At 43.5% G+C, this 16,599-nt stretch overlaps 2 protein-coding genes across 12 annotated transcripts; one reads left to right on the top strand and one right to left on the bottom strand.

Annotated features, from left to right (window-relative positions):
* Positions 1-8,267: 8,267 nt before the first annotated feature.
* Positions 8,268-12,622, bottom strand: LOC115133253 (cysteine-rich with EGF-like domain protein 2). Of its 7 annotated transcripts, none has more exons than XR_003864181.2 (11): positions 12,313-12,622; positions 11,825-11,907; positions 11,510-11,620; positions 11,214-11,305; positions 10,949-11,125; positions 10,693-10,791; positions 10,496-10,579; positions 10,237-10,332; positions 9,182-9,322; positions 8,570-8,680; positions 8,268-8,442 (listed from the first exon to the last, which is right to left on the bottom strand). XR_003864181.2 is itself a non-coding variant. In XM_029666292.2 (10 exons), the coding sequence occupies exons 1-10, from the start codon at positions 12,442-12,444 to the stop codon at positions 8,628-8,630; spliced, it is 1,068 nt and encodes a 355-aa protein (XP_029522152.1). In that variant the 5' UTR covers positions 12,445-12,622; the 3' UTR covers positions 8,268-8,627. The 7 variants fall into 7 exon arrangements, 5 of the variants coding, with proteins under 5 accessions (XP_029522152.1, XP_029522154.1, XP_029522156.1 ...); XR_003864182.2 differs by adding an exon at positions 8,875-8,995 and having other exon boundaries at positions 8,268-8,680; positions 9,182-9,225; XM_029666292.2 differs by having other exon boundaries at positions 8,268-8,680.
* On the top strand, positions 11,301-16,350 carry LOC115133254 (dol-P-Man:Man(7)GlcNAc(2)-PP-Dol alpha-1,6-mannosyltransferase-like). Of its 5 annotated transcripts, XM_065021768.1 has the most exons (7): positions 12,827-13,009; positions 13,254-13,692; positions 14,260-14,441; positions 14,672-15,124; positions 15,464-15,633; positions 15,870-15,945; positions 16,037-16,350. In XM_065021768.1, exons 5-7 carry the CDS (start codon positions 15,489-15,491, stop codon positions 16,275-16,277), a joined length of 462 nt encoding a protein of 153 aa, XP_064877840.1. In that variant the 5' UTR covers positions 12,827-13,009; positions 13,254-13,692; positions 14,260-14,441; positions 14,672-15,124; positions 15,464-15,488; the 3' UTR covers positions 16,278-16,350. The 5 variants fall into 5 exon arrangements, with proteins under 5 accessions (XP_064877838.1, XP_064877839.1, XP_064877837.1 ...); XM_065021767.1 differs by lacking the exons at positions 15,870-15,945; positions 16,037-16,350 and having other exon boundaries at positions 12,824-13,009; positions 14,672-14,776; positions 15,009-15,124; positions 15,464-15,553; XM_065021766.1 differs by lacking the exons at positions 12,827-13,009; positions 15,870-15,945; positions 16,037-16,350 and adding an exon at positions 11,301-11,431 and having other exon boundaries at positions 14,672-14,776; positions 15,009-15,528.
* Positions 16,351-16,599: the final 249 nt, after the last annotated feature.

Here is a 16,599-nt window from a genome sequence, read left to right as displayed (position 1 = left end):
TTCCTTTCAAACCACTGTGATTTCCAACTTGTGTCATGTTTATGTCCAGTGGCCGATGAGCACCGATATTTTTTATCTATAATTTCTCTTTTTATGAAAAGGATTTGACAGTAGATTGTTGACGTGATTCATGATGATGAATGCTTGTCTAGCTTTCTAGCTACGATTTTGAAAGTATGATGTTGACATGATCAGTCCAATCAAAAATACGGTAGATATAATGTGATTTGATGTCATTTTTATCTGTGGCCAATGACCTTGAGCCTTCATGGATGAGCACTTCTAATGTAACTCTATGGCAGCACCCAAGGGGCTTGAACTTTCGAGCTCTCCCCGTAGATTTTACAGTGACGTAGTATCCCCGTGAGTGACAGAACCGAGCCAAACACGGCGCAACGAACGAACATTACAAACCCCTACGCTCCATATATTCCGCTGGCTGCCCCACCACCACAGAAAGCACTGAGCTAGGCGGAAACACCTGCATTTTAGAGCTGCCTTAGTCAAGAAAGCAAAAAAAAGAGATCATGTTTGTATCCGGCTATATTAAATGCAGAGATTCTTATATATATTTTTTTACATTGTTTGCAAACTGATGTGGCACACATATTAAATGCCAAAATAACATGCAAAACAGGCAACAAAATGTATGTATATTTTTTGCTAAACAGGTGGGGCAAAGCGGGTCGCCACTGCCCCCTGGCTGCAAACAGGTTATTTGTTTGTGTGGGAGAGATGCTCGGTTCCCTCTGGTCTACTCCATGTCTCCACCAGGCATATCTCTCTCTATTTATATTTGAGTAAGTGTGAGATTGTATGTGTGTGAAAGTATCCATGACTGAGTGAAAGAGAACATTTTAACCTCAGCTCTCACACAGTCTCCCTCACTTGGCTCTGTTCGTCCAGGCCCGGTAGGCCAGGAGAACAGCCCAGGGGCTCTGAATGTGGAAACTGGGGCCTAGAGCAACAGAGCAAGGTGGCACTAGGCACCACAGAGAGCCTGTTAGGCTCGTGTAACACTGAGGAGAGCAGGGCTCTGGTAAAAAGTAGTGCACTACAGGGAACAGGCTGCAATTTGGGATGCTGGCAGACCAGGGAGAGCTGGGGGCATAGCTGTGTGTGGCGGGAGCCTCTACATTTTGTTCTAGTTAGGAACGCTTTCACTGGACCTGGGTTGCATTTCAAAACAAGAAGCCGGCGTGAACGCAGTACACACACACAGGTGCAGGGAGGAATGACGTATATAGGCACACACACAATCACAAGAACACTATTTTCTCTCCCATCTCCACCCACTAACTAAATGGTCACATTCTGCGAGCAGTGTGGGCTACAGGGGAGGCAGAGAGGGGAGGCATGGGGGAGGAGGGGAGATGGAAAAGGGGCCAAAAGCCAGATCTGACCAACTTCCTATCTCACAAAATGAATATTGAACGATACATTTGTTGCCAAGCATTTCGCACAAGAAAGTGTTCTCATCCATGCTTTGCCACCAAGTTGTACTCTAAATTGGCCTGAAAAAAATAATTCATGCATTCCTCTACAGATAACTAGAGGTAGGAACAAAAGTATTATGACACCTTTGATGCATGCGTTATCCTGAGGTCAGAGTGCAGAGAAAGGTCTACGAAGGTGTTGTGAAAACACTCACGCTGCCTCCCCAATATGTTCAATATCTTAGCTATGTCGGCCAATCGCTGAGCCGTTTTCCAAGTTGTCAATCGGACCATTGAGAAGGGTTTAGAGTTTAGGCAATAACATGTATCCACACAAAAAGAGAAGAGGGAATGGAGTAGGCATGTGGAAAGGATGGAGGGGGAAGCGGCTGGATGGCTTGTTATTCTCCTATGAATTAGGCATACGCAGACTCTGAGGATTGTAGAGGATTGTAAGACTCACAGGACCCACCTCCTCTTCTACCGCTTTACTACTGGCTGGATATGATACACAGGCCAGGTACAGAACCATCCTACTCAGGTAGAAGAGATGAGAGGATGAAAGGAGGGAGGAGAGGGTAAGAGGAGAGCGGTGGAGGGGAAAGAACGACAGGAGGAGAGAGGTGGGGAGGGGGAAAGGATGTTAGCCCCTGTGGCAAAGATATGCACTGATACAGGTGGCTGAATGGGGGCTCAGCAGGGAGAAAATGAATGGGTGTTGGTGACACACATCTCCAATACACTGGTCAGTTTAGATTTGTTTTCCTCTAATGGTTTTGCTTAGTATTGGGGGTGGGAAAGCTGATCCTAGATCTTTGCCTAGAGGCAAATTCTACCTGGAGTGTTCCAAAAGGGAAGCTCCCTCATCGCTTACGTAAGAGCAGCTAGATCAATGGCTATAAACTGGGCCACAAACTAAGCTGGGCCACTACAAACTGAGGCAAAAATACCAACATAATAAAAAAAATAAAAAAAATTCTGGCAGTCTGACTAGGAAAAGGTCCTTAATAAAGTGGCAATCAGCAGTTGAAACAATAAAAAAGTGGCCTCCCCGCCACAGTTTTGTTCAAAGCTGAGGGATGGGGCTGAAGAAATGTAACCACTCAAATTCACAGAGCTATGGCTGCAAGGACTGATGTTCCATGATAACAAAATATGAGAAAATAAGGATGATACTCTCGATTAGCAATAGGTTGACATGTGTAAACAAGTGTGCCCAAAAGAGCTGCTGATATATACCCCGAATTGCTGACCTGTTAGAAGGCAGCTAGCTGGCCCAGCACTCTTCCCTGCCTCAATCTCTACCCGGCAGAAATGGGACTGCAGAGTCATCACTGTCTTTCTCTCTCTTTCTGCCCCCCACCCAACCCACTTTCTAATACACACATGTGCATAAACACGTGAACATGCTCACAAAATGTGATTATTCCGTATATCACTTTCATTACAGCTGCTGATTAATTTCCAATGACAATACACAAACACGAATGGTGACGTAACTGTCTGACAAGTGGTAGATGTACTGTACATTCACAGCAGTATTAAAAGTACCCTGAACTCTTGAAGTACTCTTCTGAAGGGAGAGGTAAGTTACACATGACATGGTGGAGTGGCTTTCCACTGTACTATGTGACTAAACCACAACACAATACAAACCTACATTCTATTTTCACAGGATTACATTACAGTGACTTGTCATAAACACAGTCCTTTGAAATGTCATTCAATGTTTTGGTATTTCAATTTCATCTTCTTTAAAAATGGTAAACTGGCAAATATTATGTGCTTAAGTTAAGTAACATCCAGTAGTAGATCAAGATGATAGTGTGTGAATTACTCCACTAAACCCTCATAAGATTCTCAAAGAGGAACCCATCTTATTCTCAATCCCACTCAGGGTCACGGTCGAGATAAAACAGAATCAGATGATATTGGTCAGGAAATGAAAGAGAAGAGAGAACGCAGAAGCAAAAGGCTACGTCGCAAATGGCACCCTATTATTCCCTATGTAGTGCACCACTTTTGACCAGAGCCCCAAGTAATACACTATATAGGGAATAGGGTGCCATTTGAGACATATTCACAAGATCTGGATCACTATAAAGCCTGTTTTAATAAGCAGCATATGAGCTGGTACCTGCTTTGAAACTGTTGTGGTTATGGTTCTGTGTTGTGGTAGCTGGGTTTATTACAGACAGACTTTACACAAAAGTCAAGACTAATTTCCCTTCTTATACAGTCTCAATATAATGAAGTGATGTAATGAAAAACAAAAAAGGCATAACACAGTATGATTAAAGACAAAACATTTTAATGCAGGTGATTCAATGGCTCGATGTTATGCTGACTAAACATTGATTGATTTTATATTGAAGGACTGTGCATCCGACACACCATTCCATAAAGTAGACATGTGAAATTTCTCCCAAATGCCTAAAACAGACTGATGGCCAGTCTTGAGAAAATGCTTCAAACATTTCATAGAACTGTTTGAAAGATACTGAAGGCCAGAAAGTAGCTCTTCAAACATCCTCCTATTCCCTCCAGGTGCCTCATGGACTGGATACATCATCTCATAGCTTCCTTGTTCCTGCTCCTCCATGTTTGTCTACATCCTCCATCATTATAAAACATGGCCCAGGCCAACACCACTAAATGCTGAAGTCATGGCACCTCTCTTCTTCAACCAAGCAATGCAGTCGATGTTGATTGACCGCACTGAGCTGAGGCTGGCGTGCAGCTCTCGTCTCGTGGAAACCAGACAAAGCCTTGCTGAGAGATGAAAGTCAAAGTCCTATAATTCCTGAAGTGTGTGTGCTAGAGATCAGAGCGGTGACACACACGTAAACGTGCAAGGGTGTGTACACACACACACACACACTGGCTCAGAGATCAGAGAGAGGGGCAACATCAATCCATCTGACCCGTCTGTCTGCAGTCTCTCAGTAGCATTGCGCAGCAGAAGTGTGTGTGCCAACGCCACTCCCTCCAGTCTCCTGAGAAAAATGCTGCTGTCTGCCTGACTCAGGTCTGCATCAGACTGCAGCAGACAGCACTGGTTACATTCAGACTCACTCCTAGGAGCAGAGCACAAGACTCAAATCACGTTCTATTCCCTTCATAGTGCAATACTTTTCATCAGAGTAATACATCATATAGTGCACTACTAATGACCAAAGTAAGCAGCTGTGAATAAGTGAAAAGATTATGGATATTCATCATAGGTCTTTTCAATGGCCTTGATGCATCACCCTAATTTAGCTAGAAGGGAGGGTGAGCGACTCAATTACATTATGCTGGAAAGGCAGAAGTGTTGGTAGTCCACTGTATAAACACTCTGTGCTCAGCTGCTGACGGGTGTATATCAGCAGCATTAAGATTATAACACAGAGCTCCCTGTATCTCAACATTAGGGGTCTGCCATGTTACAGAGGTCACAGGGAGGGCAAGTCAGTCAGGCCAGGAAATTAATTCACTTCACACAACAATACAATTTCCCAGCAAGCAGCTCCTCTACTCTGCCTCAGGCCACAATACAGGCCCCAGCTGGTTTCTCCTCTACTCAGACTCAGGGTCCATCCCAAAGTCCACCCTATTCCCTATGTAGTGCATTACTTTTGACCAGGGACCATAGGGCAGTAGTGCACTATATAGGGAAAAGGGTGCAATTTGGGACAACCTTACACACATCCAAGGCTTCTGACTATCCATTCTCTAACTGTCTGCATGGCTATAAATTTGTCCAGGCTTCATTGATGGACATCGGTTTCTCAGTCCAGCTGTGTGTAGAAAAAGCAGACCTGACCACATCAGAAGAGTACAGAGGAAAGAAGCGAGCCACATCAGGCAGTAGCCTAAGCGAAACGACGATGCAACTGCTTCACTGCGCTGCAGCGATCCAAACCCGAAACCACAGTTGGAGGGGTGAGAGGAGAGGGAAAGACAGGGCACTGGGTTTGAAGCCAGAGAGAGGAAAGGGGGGATCAAGTATCCTGCATTGCACTTCCGTGGCCCATCATTGACTCTACATCCATGGGCACACTGCCCTCAGAGAAGTGAATTCAGATCATAGCATGACATTCATTAAGGTCAGGCCCATCCAAAACCAGTCATCAACAAGCCCAACCAGCTGGTCGGCCTACAGTCTCAGACAATTTAACAAGGGGTGATGATACCAGAGATGCATGTAAACGTGTCAATGGATGACACCTGTCTTGAACTCACGAAAGCATTTCTGAATGAAAATAAACTATTTCATCATCCCTTGGGAAGTCCGTCTGTACTCCCTGTCCTTGTGGTCACCCTGAGTATAACCGGACCATGTGGACCTCAGCTGGCCTTTACTGGCAGCACAGAACCACAACAGATGTGGAAGAGAGCCTAGCAGCCCTTCAACCAACCAACACACACACACACTTACTTTTAGACTTCAGAGGCCATTTGACAGTTCAGGCAGGGATTTACTCCCCAAAAGGGTTAGAATGCACGCTAAAAAGAGCATCAATGGAGCGTACTAGTTCCTTTTGAAGTGCCTTGGTCTAGGAAAGTCAGCTGCAAAGACTTCCATGTCAATCTTCACAGTCTATTGTTGTTTTTGAGCTTGAGAGCAAGAGCAACAGAGAGAGAAATGTTGGAAAAGAGCAAAGCTGAAGGACTACTCATGGCATCACTAAGTCTCCACAGCAACCTGTTCTGACGCGAACACATACTTTCCTAACTGACTGCAATACAGTGTTGAGTTGGGAGTGTTGCAAGTGCAGTTTTCCTTGTGTTTCCGAGCACTATTAGGGCATCACAAAAACTAAAATCAGCAACAACAAAAAAGAAACGTCCTCTCAATGTCAACTGGGTTAATTTTCAGCAAACTTAACATGTGTAAATATTTGCATGAACATAAGATTCAACAACTGAGACAGACTGAACAAGTTCCACAGCCACATGACTCACAGAAATGTAATAATGTGTCCCTGAACAAAGGGTGGGGGTTCGAGATCAAAAGTAAGTCAGTATCTGGTGTGGCCACATTTACATTTAAGTCATTTAGCAGACGCTCTTATCCAGAGCGACTTACAAATTGGTGCGTTCACCTTATGACATCCAGCCACCAGCTGCATTAAGTACTGCAGTGCATCTCCTCCTCATGGACTGCGCCAGATTTGCCAGTTCTTGCTATGAGATGTTACCCCACTCTTCCACCAAGGCACCTCAAGTTCCCGGACATTTCTGGGGGTAAAGGCCCAAGCCCTCAGCCCCTGATCCAACAGGTCCCAGACGTGCTCAAAGGGATTGAGATCCGGGCTCTTCACTGGCAATGGCAGAACACTGACATTTCTGTCTTGCAGGAAATCACGCACAGAACGAGCAGTATGGCTGGTGGCACTGTCATGCTGGAGGGTCATGTCAGGATGAGCCTGCAGGAAGGGTACCACATGAGGGAGGAGAATGTATTCCCTGTAACACACAGCGTTGAGATTGCCTGCAATGACAACAAGCTCAGTCCGATGACGCTGTGACACACCGCCCCAGACCATGACGGACCCTCCACCTCCAAATTGATCCCGCTCCAGAATACAGGCCTCGGTGTAACGCTCATTCCTTAGACGATAAACGCGACTGACCATCACCCCTGGTGAGACAAAATCGCGACTCGTCAGTGAAGAGTACTTTTTGCCAGTCCTGTCTGGTCCAGCAACGGTGGATTTGTGCCCATAGGTGACGTTGTTGCCGGTGATGACCTGCTTTACAACAGGCCTACAAGCCCTCAGTCCAGCCTATTGCAAACAGCCTGTACAATGGAGGGATTGTGCGTTCCTGGTGTAACTCTGGCAGTTGTTGTTGCCATCCTGTACCTGTCCCGAAGGTGTGATGTTCAGATGTACCGATCCTGTGCAGGTGTTGTTATACGTGATCTGCCACTGCGAGGACGATCAACAGTCCGGCCTGTAGCGCTGTCTTAGGTGTCTCAGTACAGACATTGCAATTTACTGTCCTGGCCACATCCGCAGTCCTCATGCCTCCTTGCAGCATGCCTAAGGCACGTTCATGCATATAAGCAGGGACCCTGGGCATCTGTCTTTTGGTCTTTTTACAGCGTCAGTAAAGAGGCCTCTTTTAGTGTCCTAAATTTTCACAACGGTGTCCTTAATTGCCTACCATCTGTAAGCTGTTAGTGTCTTAATGAACATGCACCTGTGGAACGGCTGCTAACTGTTTATGGTTCATTGAAGCAGCATGGGAAACAGTTTTTAAACCTTTACAATGAAGATCTGTGAAGTTATTTGGATTTTTACAAATTATCTTTGAATGACAGGGTCCTGAAAAAGGTTTATTTTTTACTACTCCCCTAACCATACAAACCTGAATTGCATTGGTTGTATTCCGTTGTGTATAAATCTAAATAGGGAGATCTTGGCCCATCTTACTTTACAATGGTGACGTCTTGCATCTGGGTGCAAAAAAACTAAGCCATTATGCACACAGATGGGGAATATCATTGAGGGTTCTTGTAAACTAAAGTCTCATCTCTCTTTTGGCACACATTGCTGTTTTGAGCAGATGAAACACTGGAGAAGTACCACAGACAGAGGAGAGGAAATGTGGGTAATAAGCAGTGTGTGTGAGCTGGAGGAAGTTGAGTCTTATTTTTATTTGTGGTAAGCACCAGCCAGGACAGGTTTCAACCAGCTCCTCATCCAGCGGAATTGAGATATATTCTGTGTGATTAGGGTGCCACTCTGTGCTCAACTTTGAAAACTACAACAGTATTTAAATTTGCATTGACGTCTTAGGCACTGCTAATCCAGAAAGATGCATAAAATCAGATATGCAGAATAATTTCTGTTCTCAAACTTTATTTGAATAACGTTCAAAATCCTGCATAAATTTAAAAAACAGACAACACTTGGGTTAACCACAGCAAAAACAAGAACCAGAGTATTTGGGGATTGAATCTTTAATTTTATCAGCCATTCTGTTGGCTGTCCATCCATGATCGACGGGTATAAATCTGTAAAGAGTGCAGTATGCATGTCGAGTGATCAACTGCCATGTAGTCGCAATGCTTTAAAGGGAGTAGTCTTAATATATTCTGATGCTGTGAGCTATAGGGGTGTAGTCTCACGGGTGACACCCACCTCATAATTTACGCCAAATGCTCTTCCTGGTTTGTTCCTATTAGTTCATTTCCTGAGGTCAAAGGTCTTCGTGCTCTTCTGGACGTTTCACTATTTCTGCCTCATTCTCCTCTGAAGGTAACAAAGACAAAACCAACAGCACTTGAAAATAAGAACTGATCAGCACAAGTCCCACACCCCTCAACTCATGTTCTGTACAAGGCAACACAATATCCTTGTGTGTTTATTTTGTCTTCACGTATAGTGTATGCTGCAAAAGGAATGACCTCATTGAGGACAATGAAGGATCTAATTATATCACATACTTGCTTGATCACGCACTGCTGTCAAATGCAGTGTCAACCAAGAGTCATCTGATACAACTGCGTCTGCAGTATTTCATAGAGCGTATACGGTTACTGTAGTAGTAACTACAGTGTACTTAACCTGCCAAGTCAGAGTGATTTGATTTCGATTTAATGTCATTTATGGTTGCGGTTGACAAGACTTTATTACATAAAAACAATATTTCAATAACACAAGATAACTATACTCAATTAAAGTGCTGTCATCATGTGTATAATGCATTTTAAATTCATAAATAAACTAGTCCAGATCGTTGTTATTGATTACCTGGCTCTGGTATTTTGACACAGACTCCCTCCTGTTCCTCGTACCTGCTGGCACAGATACAGATGTAGCTTCCTTTGTTGTTAAAACACTCCTGGTTCTCCGCAGTACACACAGCATCAGTCTGCTCACACTCGTTCACATCTGAACAGATCGACAATCAAATTGGTTTTCGGCACTGCCTGATGACACAATTCTGCCAATTAATATAATTTGTAATATTTATTGAAAGCATTAACTCCCCTCAGTGTACTAATGTCATGACTCTAGAACCAAGATAAATGTATTCAAAATAGATTCTGAAGTTTTATAATTATATGTTCATTAATGGGAAAAATAAGGTAATTCTTTCCATTTCCTGAAAAGTTGTTTGACAAGAGGTTATCAGACAGAAGTTTTATAAAGTCATTGTACATCAACAGTTGGCAAAGTACTTGAATTAGTAACAAACAGTACCATCCTCAGTGAATGTCATAAAAAAGTGAAACAAAAGTTAACCTCTTTAGATAAAACACTACCAAATATATTCACATCACCAAATAACTTATTAAAACACAGTTTTGAAATGAAGGTCTACAGTAGTCTCAACAGCACTCTCTGACGTAAGGCTGGGCAACTGACAGTGGCTTATATCAGGAGGGAAAGGAGGAAGGATAAAATAATGAAGAAAAGGAAGGAGGGAAGAAAGGAAGATACTTCCTCAGTATTCCACCAGGGCCATACTGAAAGTGGGTGTTGCAAGATAGAAAAGTGCGAGGATCAACACCAGTGCGTGTGTCAAAATAGCTAATTGGGCAGATTAGTTGCCACAATACTTGAGTGGCTGCTTCCTTGTAGCATTTTCACTAAGCCAGTAAGGTACGTTAGGAGAATGAGGTTAAGGTTAGGAAAGGGGTTAGGCTTAGCTAAAATGCTACAAGGAAGCAGCATGCAGCCACACAAATCTGCCCAACTAGTGGTTACTTTTCAATACACCCACGTGTGTTGATCCTCCCACTTGAATTGCAAAGCCCACTTTCAGACACACTCCACGTATGCAGATTCCCATGACTCCCTACCTGTGCAGGTGCCCTCTGTGCCCTGGTACCCAGGAGCACAGCTCTGGCACTTATCAGGCCCTGCCCCAGTACAGCCTGAACACACCTCGTCACAGCCTGCCAAAGAGGAGAACAGAGGTCAAATACTTGTTTAAAGTTTACTACAAATAGCTTAGTATACATGTTTATATTTTCAGTCCCTAATACAATAGCTGTATCCATCCAACAACATAGTAAATATGGTTCTCTCACTAGGTAGTAGACCACAGTTTTACAGTACCTTTACAGGAGAACGAGCCATCCGTGTTCAGACAGTACTGATCCTCTTTGCAGAGAGGAGGGTCGTTCAAGCACTCGTTCACATCTAGGGTCACACAATGAGAAGGAACAAGAAAAGGGAGATTGAGCTTGATATCAAATTCATGACAGGGAAAGTACTTATTATGCCATGAAAAGGTATAAAAATGTCTCTCTCACCAAGACAGGTCCCCTCATCATCCTCCCCCCAGCCAGTCTTGCACTTCTCACAGTCCTCATTGGTTAGACCAGTGCAGGTCTTGCAGGAGGTGTGGCACTCTGTAGTATAGGGAATTGAGTGGGAAAGGTGGTTGAGATGCATGCCCTGCTCCAAAGACACCAAGCCTGTCCCCTAGGCACATTGCTTAGATCTGAAATGACTGGATTTGTGTAAACCATTGTTAAAATGAACATGCAAACATAATAAATCAATTACCTGTGCATAGTGAAAACGTGTCGTTCCTAATTTCATTGAAGTATCCGTCCATGCAGTCCAGACAGAACTCCCCCTTGTAACCATGGTCACAGTTGCACCTGCCGTTACCCCCTCGTGTTCCATCACCGTCACAAACGCCGTTGCCATGGCAAGGCCTCTCAGAACCCGCCACACAGGCTGTCAGGAGGAAACAGATGATTTTTATTCACCCATGGCTGGTTGGTATTAGTCAAATAAATGTGGTTTTGGAGGAGTATGTGTTTACCATTACAATCAGGGCCAAACGTTCCCGTCGAACAGCACACCTTGATGGTATCAACGCAAAACCACTTATACAGATCAGGATGCTTATTTTGCCTGGATTGGAAGAGTGAGATTTTAAAAAATCCCAATACACATTTGAATTGTAGCCTGGAAGTTCAGAGATTCCACAAGGACGTCGGATGTCAGTGGCCTATGCTCCAGGAGAAGTAAAAGGACTAAGTAAGTAAGTAGTAATGGGTTTTGTGCTAATGAGACATGTGCTGCCCTGTTGTTCTAGCTGAGCAGTCAAGTACTCACCTCTTGAACCACCAGGTCTCAAAGTGGTCCTCGTGCTCCTCTACCATGTGGTTACAGTCAAAGCTGCTGCTGTCACACAGATTCTCCAGAATCTCAACTAGGCGGATCTCACTGAGGAGAGGGGGAGAAGACAAAGGGAAGAGACAGAAATCAGCTTCTATTGTGCCACTGCGTCAACAGAGAATACGTGGTCTGGGTCAGCATGACAAATAGGTTTAGCAATCACTGATCAGATCAAGCAGATATGCGATAAGCACAGCAACAGTCCAGGAGGAGGAATAGTATATTATGATGAGTGGTGTATAGGAATCTTACCTCGTCTCATATTTGGAAAGTGCCCTCTCCTCCCAAGCGGTGTTTCCTCCACCAAAGTTCTGCTTTTTCGTACGGTCCAATCCCTGTTGGAACAGTAGTGTGAGGATGAAGACTAGCTAACTAGACACAGATATTGGCAGTCATTTGATAAATGGTGAAAATGTACTACAGGACTGTCTGATAATCTGGGTGTAAAAAGCACACGTTAGCCAGTTATTAGGTCTGACTCCCACATTATAAACTGGTCTAAAGTTAATTGACTGACTAGTACACTGGTGTTATGATGCCCAGTCACATTTCATAGCCTACATCAAGGTCAGAAGAGAAGGGCTTGGTTACATGAATGCATTACAAGCACAATACACCATCATTGGTTGCCCACTGGTAAATAAAAGCACATCAATTGGTTGCGGTTTGATTCAGACCAATTGATAGCACTGCCCAGCTAGCCAAGGCAAATTATACACAGAATAACATTTCAAACGTACCTTACTGAAGTTATCAGCTATCTGTTTGCAGGTATTACATGAGCTTTTTAAGTATTTTGCATAGGTGCATTGTGATAGTAAAATAAAAGCTAGGCTACAAAATAGCCACAATAATTGATTGAACGATAGCATTCTGGGTAACTACAGTAACTGGAAAGCAGTTGAATGACTCGAAGTTTCATATCATAGTTAATGTTACACACTAGACTCTTGCCAGCAAGCTTCCTATCCCTAAAACGTGTAGCACAGAGTCTATACACATATACAACAATGTATTGGAAATTAGCTACCCAAAGCGTACGAAAGTAATATTTACATGCAGGAAGAAAAAAGGAGCAACCTTTTTTTTATTTCCGCGTCACCCCCTCTTGGTACGATTGTGGCTTGTCGTGATTTGTCATTTTGCCCATCAATCACTGTGACTACCAATGATATTTTGCCACGCGTGGGACAAACGTCTTCTTTCTACCCACGTGGAAAATATGTTGACATTTCCAGATTTGTGCGCATGCGTCAACATCCAATATACTTTCACGTCATGGCAGAGCCGAGGGCTGCGTCTGGGAAATCACTGTTGTTTTTACTAATTTCGGTGACTCTATTACATTTGTTTATTTGACCTTTTACAAAAGTTGAAGAAAGTTTCAACTTACAGGCAGTGCATGATATTCTTTATCACAGACTTGATTTTGAAAAGGTAAGACTCAGAACTACACATACATCAGCCAACTAAAGGAAGCTAGCTAAATGTTAGCTAATCTTCTTTACACATGTATGGTGCAAATGCTTGTTGACAGAGTGTTACACTGGATCTTTTTCATCTCTTGATAAAGATTTCTGCAATATTACATGCCCGTATATTATTTTGTGCCCACCCAAACAATGACAAATGCCAGAAATCCATTACTGATGTTGACAGTATCTTCTCAATTTCTCACCAGTATGACCATGAATTCCCTGGTGTAGTGTGACGGACATTCCTTGGACCTGTATTCCTATCAACGACGGTCTGCTCACCACTAATCTACCTGCTGTCACTACTGGAGGCCTCCGAATTCTACACACAACTGATGGCTAAGTCTTGCTGCTATTATACACTGCTCAAAAAAAATAAAGGGAACACTAAAATAACACATCCTAGATCTGATTGAATGAAATATTTCCCTTCACTGGAACTAAGGGGCCTAGCCAGAACCATGGAGAACAGCCCCAGACCATTATTTCCACTCCACCAAACTTTACAGTTGGCACTATGCATTGGGGCAGGTAGCGTTCTCCTGGCATCCGCCAAACCCAGATTAGTCCGTCAGACTGCCAGATGGTGAAGTGTGATTCATCACTCCAGAGAACGCGTTTCCACGGTTCCAGAGTCCAATGGCGGTAAGCTTTACACCACTCCAGCCGACCCTTGGCATTGTACGTAGTGATCTTGTGTGCGGCTGCTCAGCCATGGAAACCCATTTCATGAAGCTCCCGAAAAAATAGTTATTGTGCAGACGTTGCCTCCAGAGGCAGTTAGGAACATGGTAGTGAGGACAGATGATTTTTACGTGCTTCACCACGGTCTCGTTCTGTGAGGTTGTGTGGCCTACCACTTTGCGGCTAAGCTGTTTGTTGCTCCTAGATGTTTCCACTTCACAATAACAGCATTTACAGTTGACCGGGGTAGCATTAGCATGGCAGAAATTTGATGAACTGACTTGTTGGAAAGGTGGCATGTTATGATGGTACCACGTTGAAATCAGTGAGCTCTTCAGTAAGGGAAATTCTACTGCCAATATGTGCCTATGGAGATTGCATGGCTGTGCTTAATTGTATACCTGTCAGCAACGTGTGTGAGTGTCCACATACTTTTGTATATATAGTGTATTTTAGGAGTTTTTTCTTCCAGCAGTTTCTCTGATGGTAATCTTGTGCAGTTAAAGGTCTGTTATGTTTTCTCCCTAGTCCTGTTGGCGTTCACTGCATGGATGGGGCAGAGGTACGGGTCTTTCCTCTGTCTCTCGTCATCATCGTGTTTAGATTGTCTCTCTTCCTGGGTCTGATGCTGCTCATGTCATTACTGAGTAGAAGGCTAGGGATCCTTCAACTGCTCTACTATGCCATTCCTGCAGGTGCTCTGTCACTAGGTAAATCTGTTATCAGAAAGACTAATTCTGGTTCTGGATAACTACAGGGTGTGCAGGCTTTTTCTCCAGCCCAGCACTAACACACCTGGCTAAGCTATAGTAGTTAGATAAGTCGGGTGTGCTGTAGCTTGCCTGGAACAAATGCATACATACCCTGTAGTTTTTCACAATGTTATAAATGTATAAGCTCTTTTAGATGAACGTCTAATTTTGTCTCCTGTCTCTTTCAGCTTTGACTGTCGGCATTGACTCATTCTTCTGGAATAAGCTGACTTGGCCCGAGGGCCAGGTACTCTGGTACAACACCACCCTGAACAAGAGCTCCAACTGGGGAATATCCTTCACTTCACTCAATGCCTGTTATAAACCCATAACAATGTTCACAAAGTCAACTAATTAAATCATTCACCACAGCTTTAGACACCTGCTTCTCCTTGATTGATTCTGAGTTAGTATAAACGTTTGTGATATTATTATGAAATGGGTTAATTTTCCACTCATCACGGAGAGCCCACTTTTGACCTGAAAACAACTTGCTACCCTTCCTTGACTTTCTCCCCCAGTAAACCGCCCCCTTTCTGTGGTACTTCTACTCTGCTCTGCCCCGTGCTCTAGGCTGCGCAGTCCTGTTCGTCCCCTTAGGCCTGCTGGACAGACGGACACGCACCCTGCTGCTGCCTACTGTAGGATTTATCCTGCTCTACTCTTTCCTGCCCCATAAGGAGCTACGCTTTATCCTCTACACCTTCCCTGTGCTGAATATAGTGGCCGCACGGGGCTGCTCCTTCATATAAGGAGAAAAAGGCTGTTATTGGCATGATTGTTGTCTGTTCCGGGAGGTCAATTTAGTATAATAATGTTGGAAAAACATGATTAGTGCTTATTTTGATATTTTTGGCCTTCAGGATGTTGGAGTCACAGTTCAATTGTCTTTCAGGGGACATGTTGTATGGACCTTAAAGTGTGGACAGAGAAAACACATAAAATTAATGTTGAAAACCTCTTAATTCTCCGTCCTACAGTCTGAACAACTACCACAAATATTGGATGTATAAACTTGGCTCCTTAATCGTGGTTGGCCAGTTGGTGACAAATGCTGCATACTCCAGCATATCTCTGTACGTGTCCCATCACAACTACCCTGGAGGCCGGGGGGTGCAGGTACTGCATAAACTAGTACCATCTACATCAGGTAAGAACAGTGATGTAGTAGAGAGTAAATGCACGTCAAGGCTGTTTACACACCTTAATTATTTTGAGTGAGCGTTTAACCACCTTTTGCGGAAAATGTATTAAAAGTATAGTAGGGAGCGTTAATTTACTCACTATCACTTGGTAAGAGGTTATACATTTTTTGGTATATCAGTTACCAAATCAGACAGTGAAGAAAATGTCATGGTTGCATGTAAATCCATTGCTTCTCCTCAGATGTCTCTGTTCATATTGATGTATTTGCTGCCCAAACTGGAGTGTCACATTTCTTAGAACTGAACAGAAACTGGAGGTTAGTTTGACTAGGTATTCTATTCTGGAATATAACTGTTTTCAACCTTCTAAAGGCATTCTAAGGATTCAGCTTTGTGTTCTATTGTCAGGTATGACAAGCGAGAAGACATTGGCCCTGGACACCCTGATATGAAGACATACTCCTATGTTCTGATGGAGGCCAATGCCACCCACATAGCACTACTCAAAGACTCCCACGTGCCTTTGGCCTTCATCCAAGGTTACAGCAACATGACATTGAATGCCTTTCGGTTTCCTTTTTTCAGTATAAACCTGGGAGACAAACTGGTGTTGCTAGAAAGAGTACCTGACCCTGAGCATCCCAGTTGAACTGAGGAAAGTGATGTAGTTTTTCAGGATTTAGTATTTTCTTATGACCAAATTGTAAACAACTACAACTAAATTGCAGTGTATTGAGTGTTCTGTTTTCAATCACTCTTTTGGGATATAAGTTGGTTGGAACCAGATATTGATAGGATCACCTGCTTTGTCATTTACATATTTAAAAAAGAAAAGTCTGGCTAGGCCAGCTTAGATCTCCATTCACATGCAAAGTGTATACAGTCCTTTCATTACTTCAAATGAAATTGATCCATAATCCTCCAATTCTACTCCACCAAACCAGGTAACTGGTTTAATGTCTAACACTTCC

Source organism: Oncorhynchus nerka, linkage group LG8, assembly GCF_034236695.1.
Source record: "Oncorhynchus nerka isolate Pitt River linkage group LG8, Oner_Uvic_2.0, whole genome shotgun sequence".
NCBI lineage: Eukaryota > Metazoa > Chordata > Actinopteri > Salmoniformes > Salmonidae > Oncorhynchus > Oncorhynchus nerka.
This window is presented reverse-complemented; position numbering and strand designations above follow the sequence as displayed.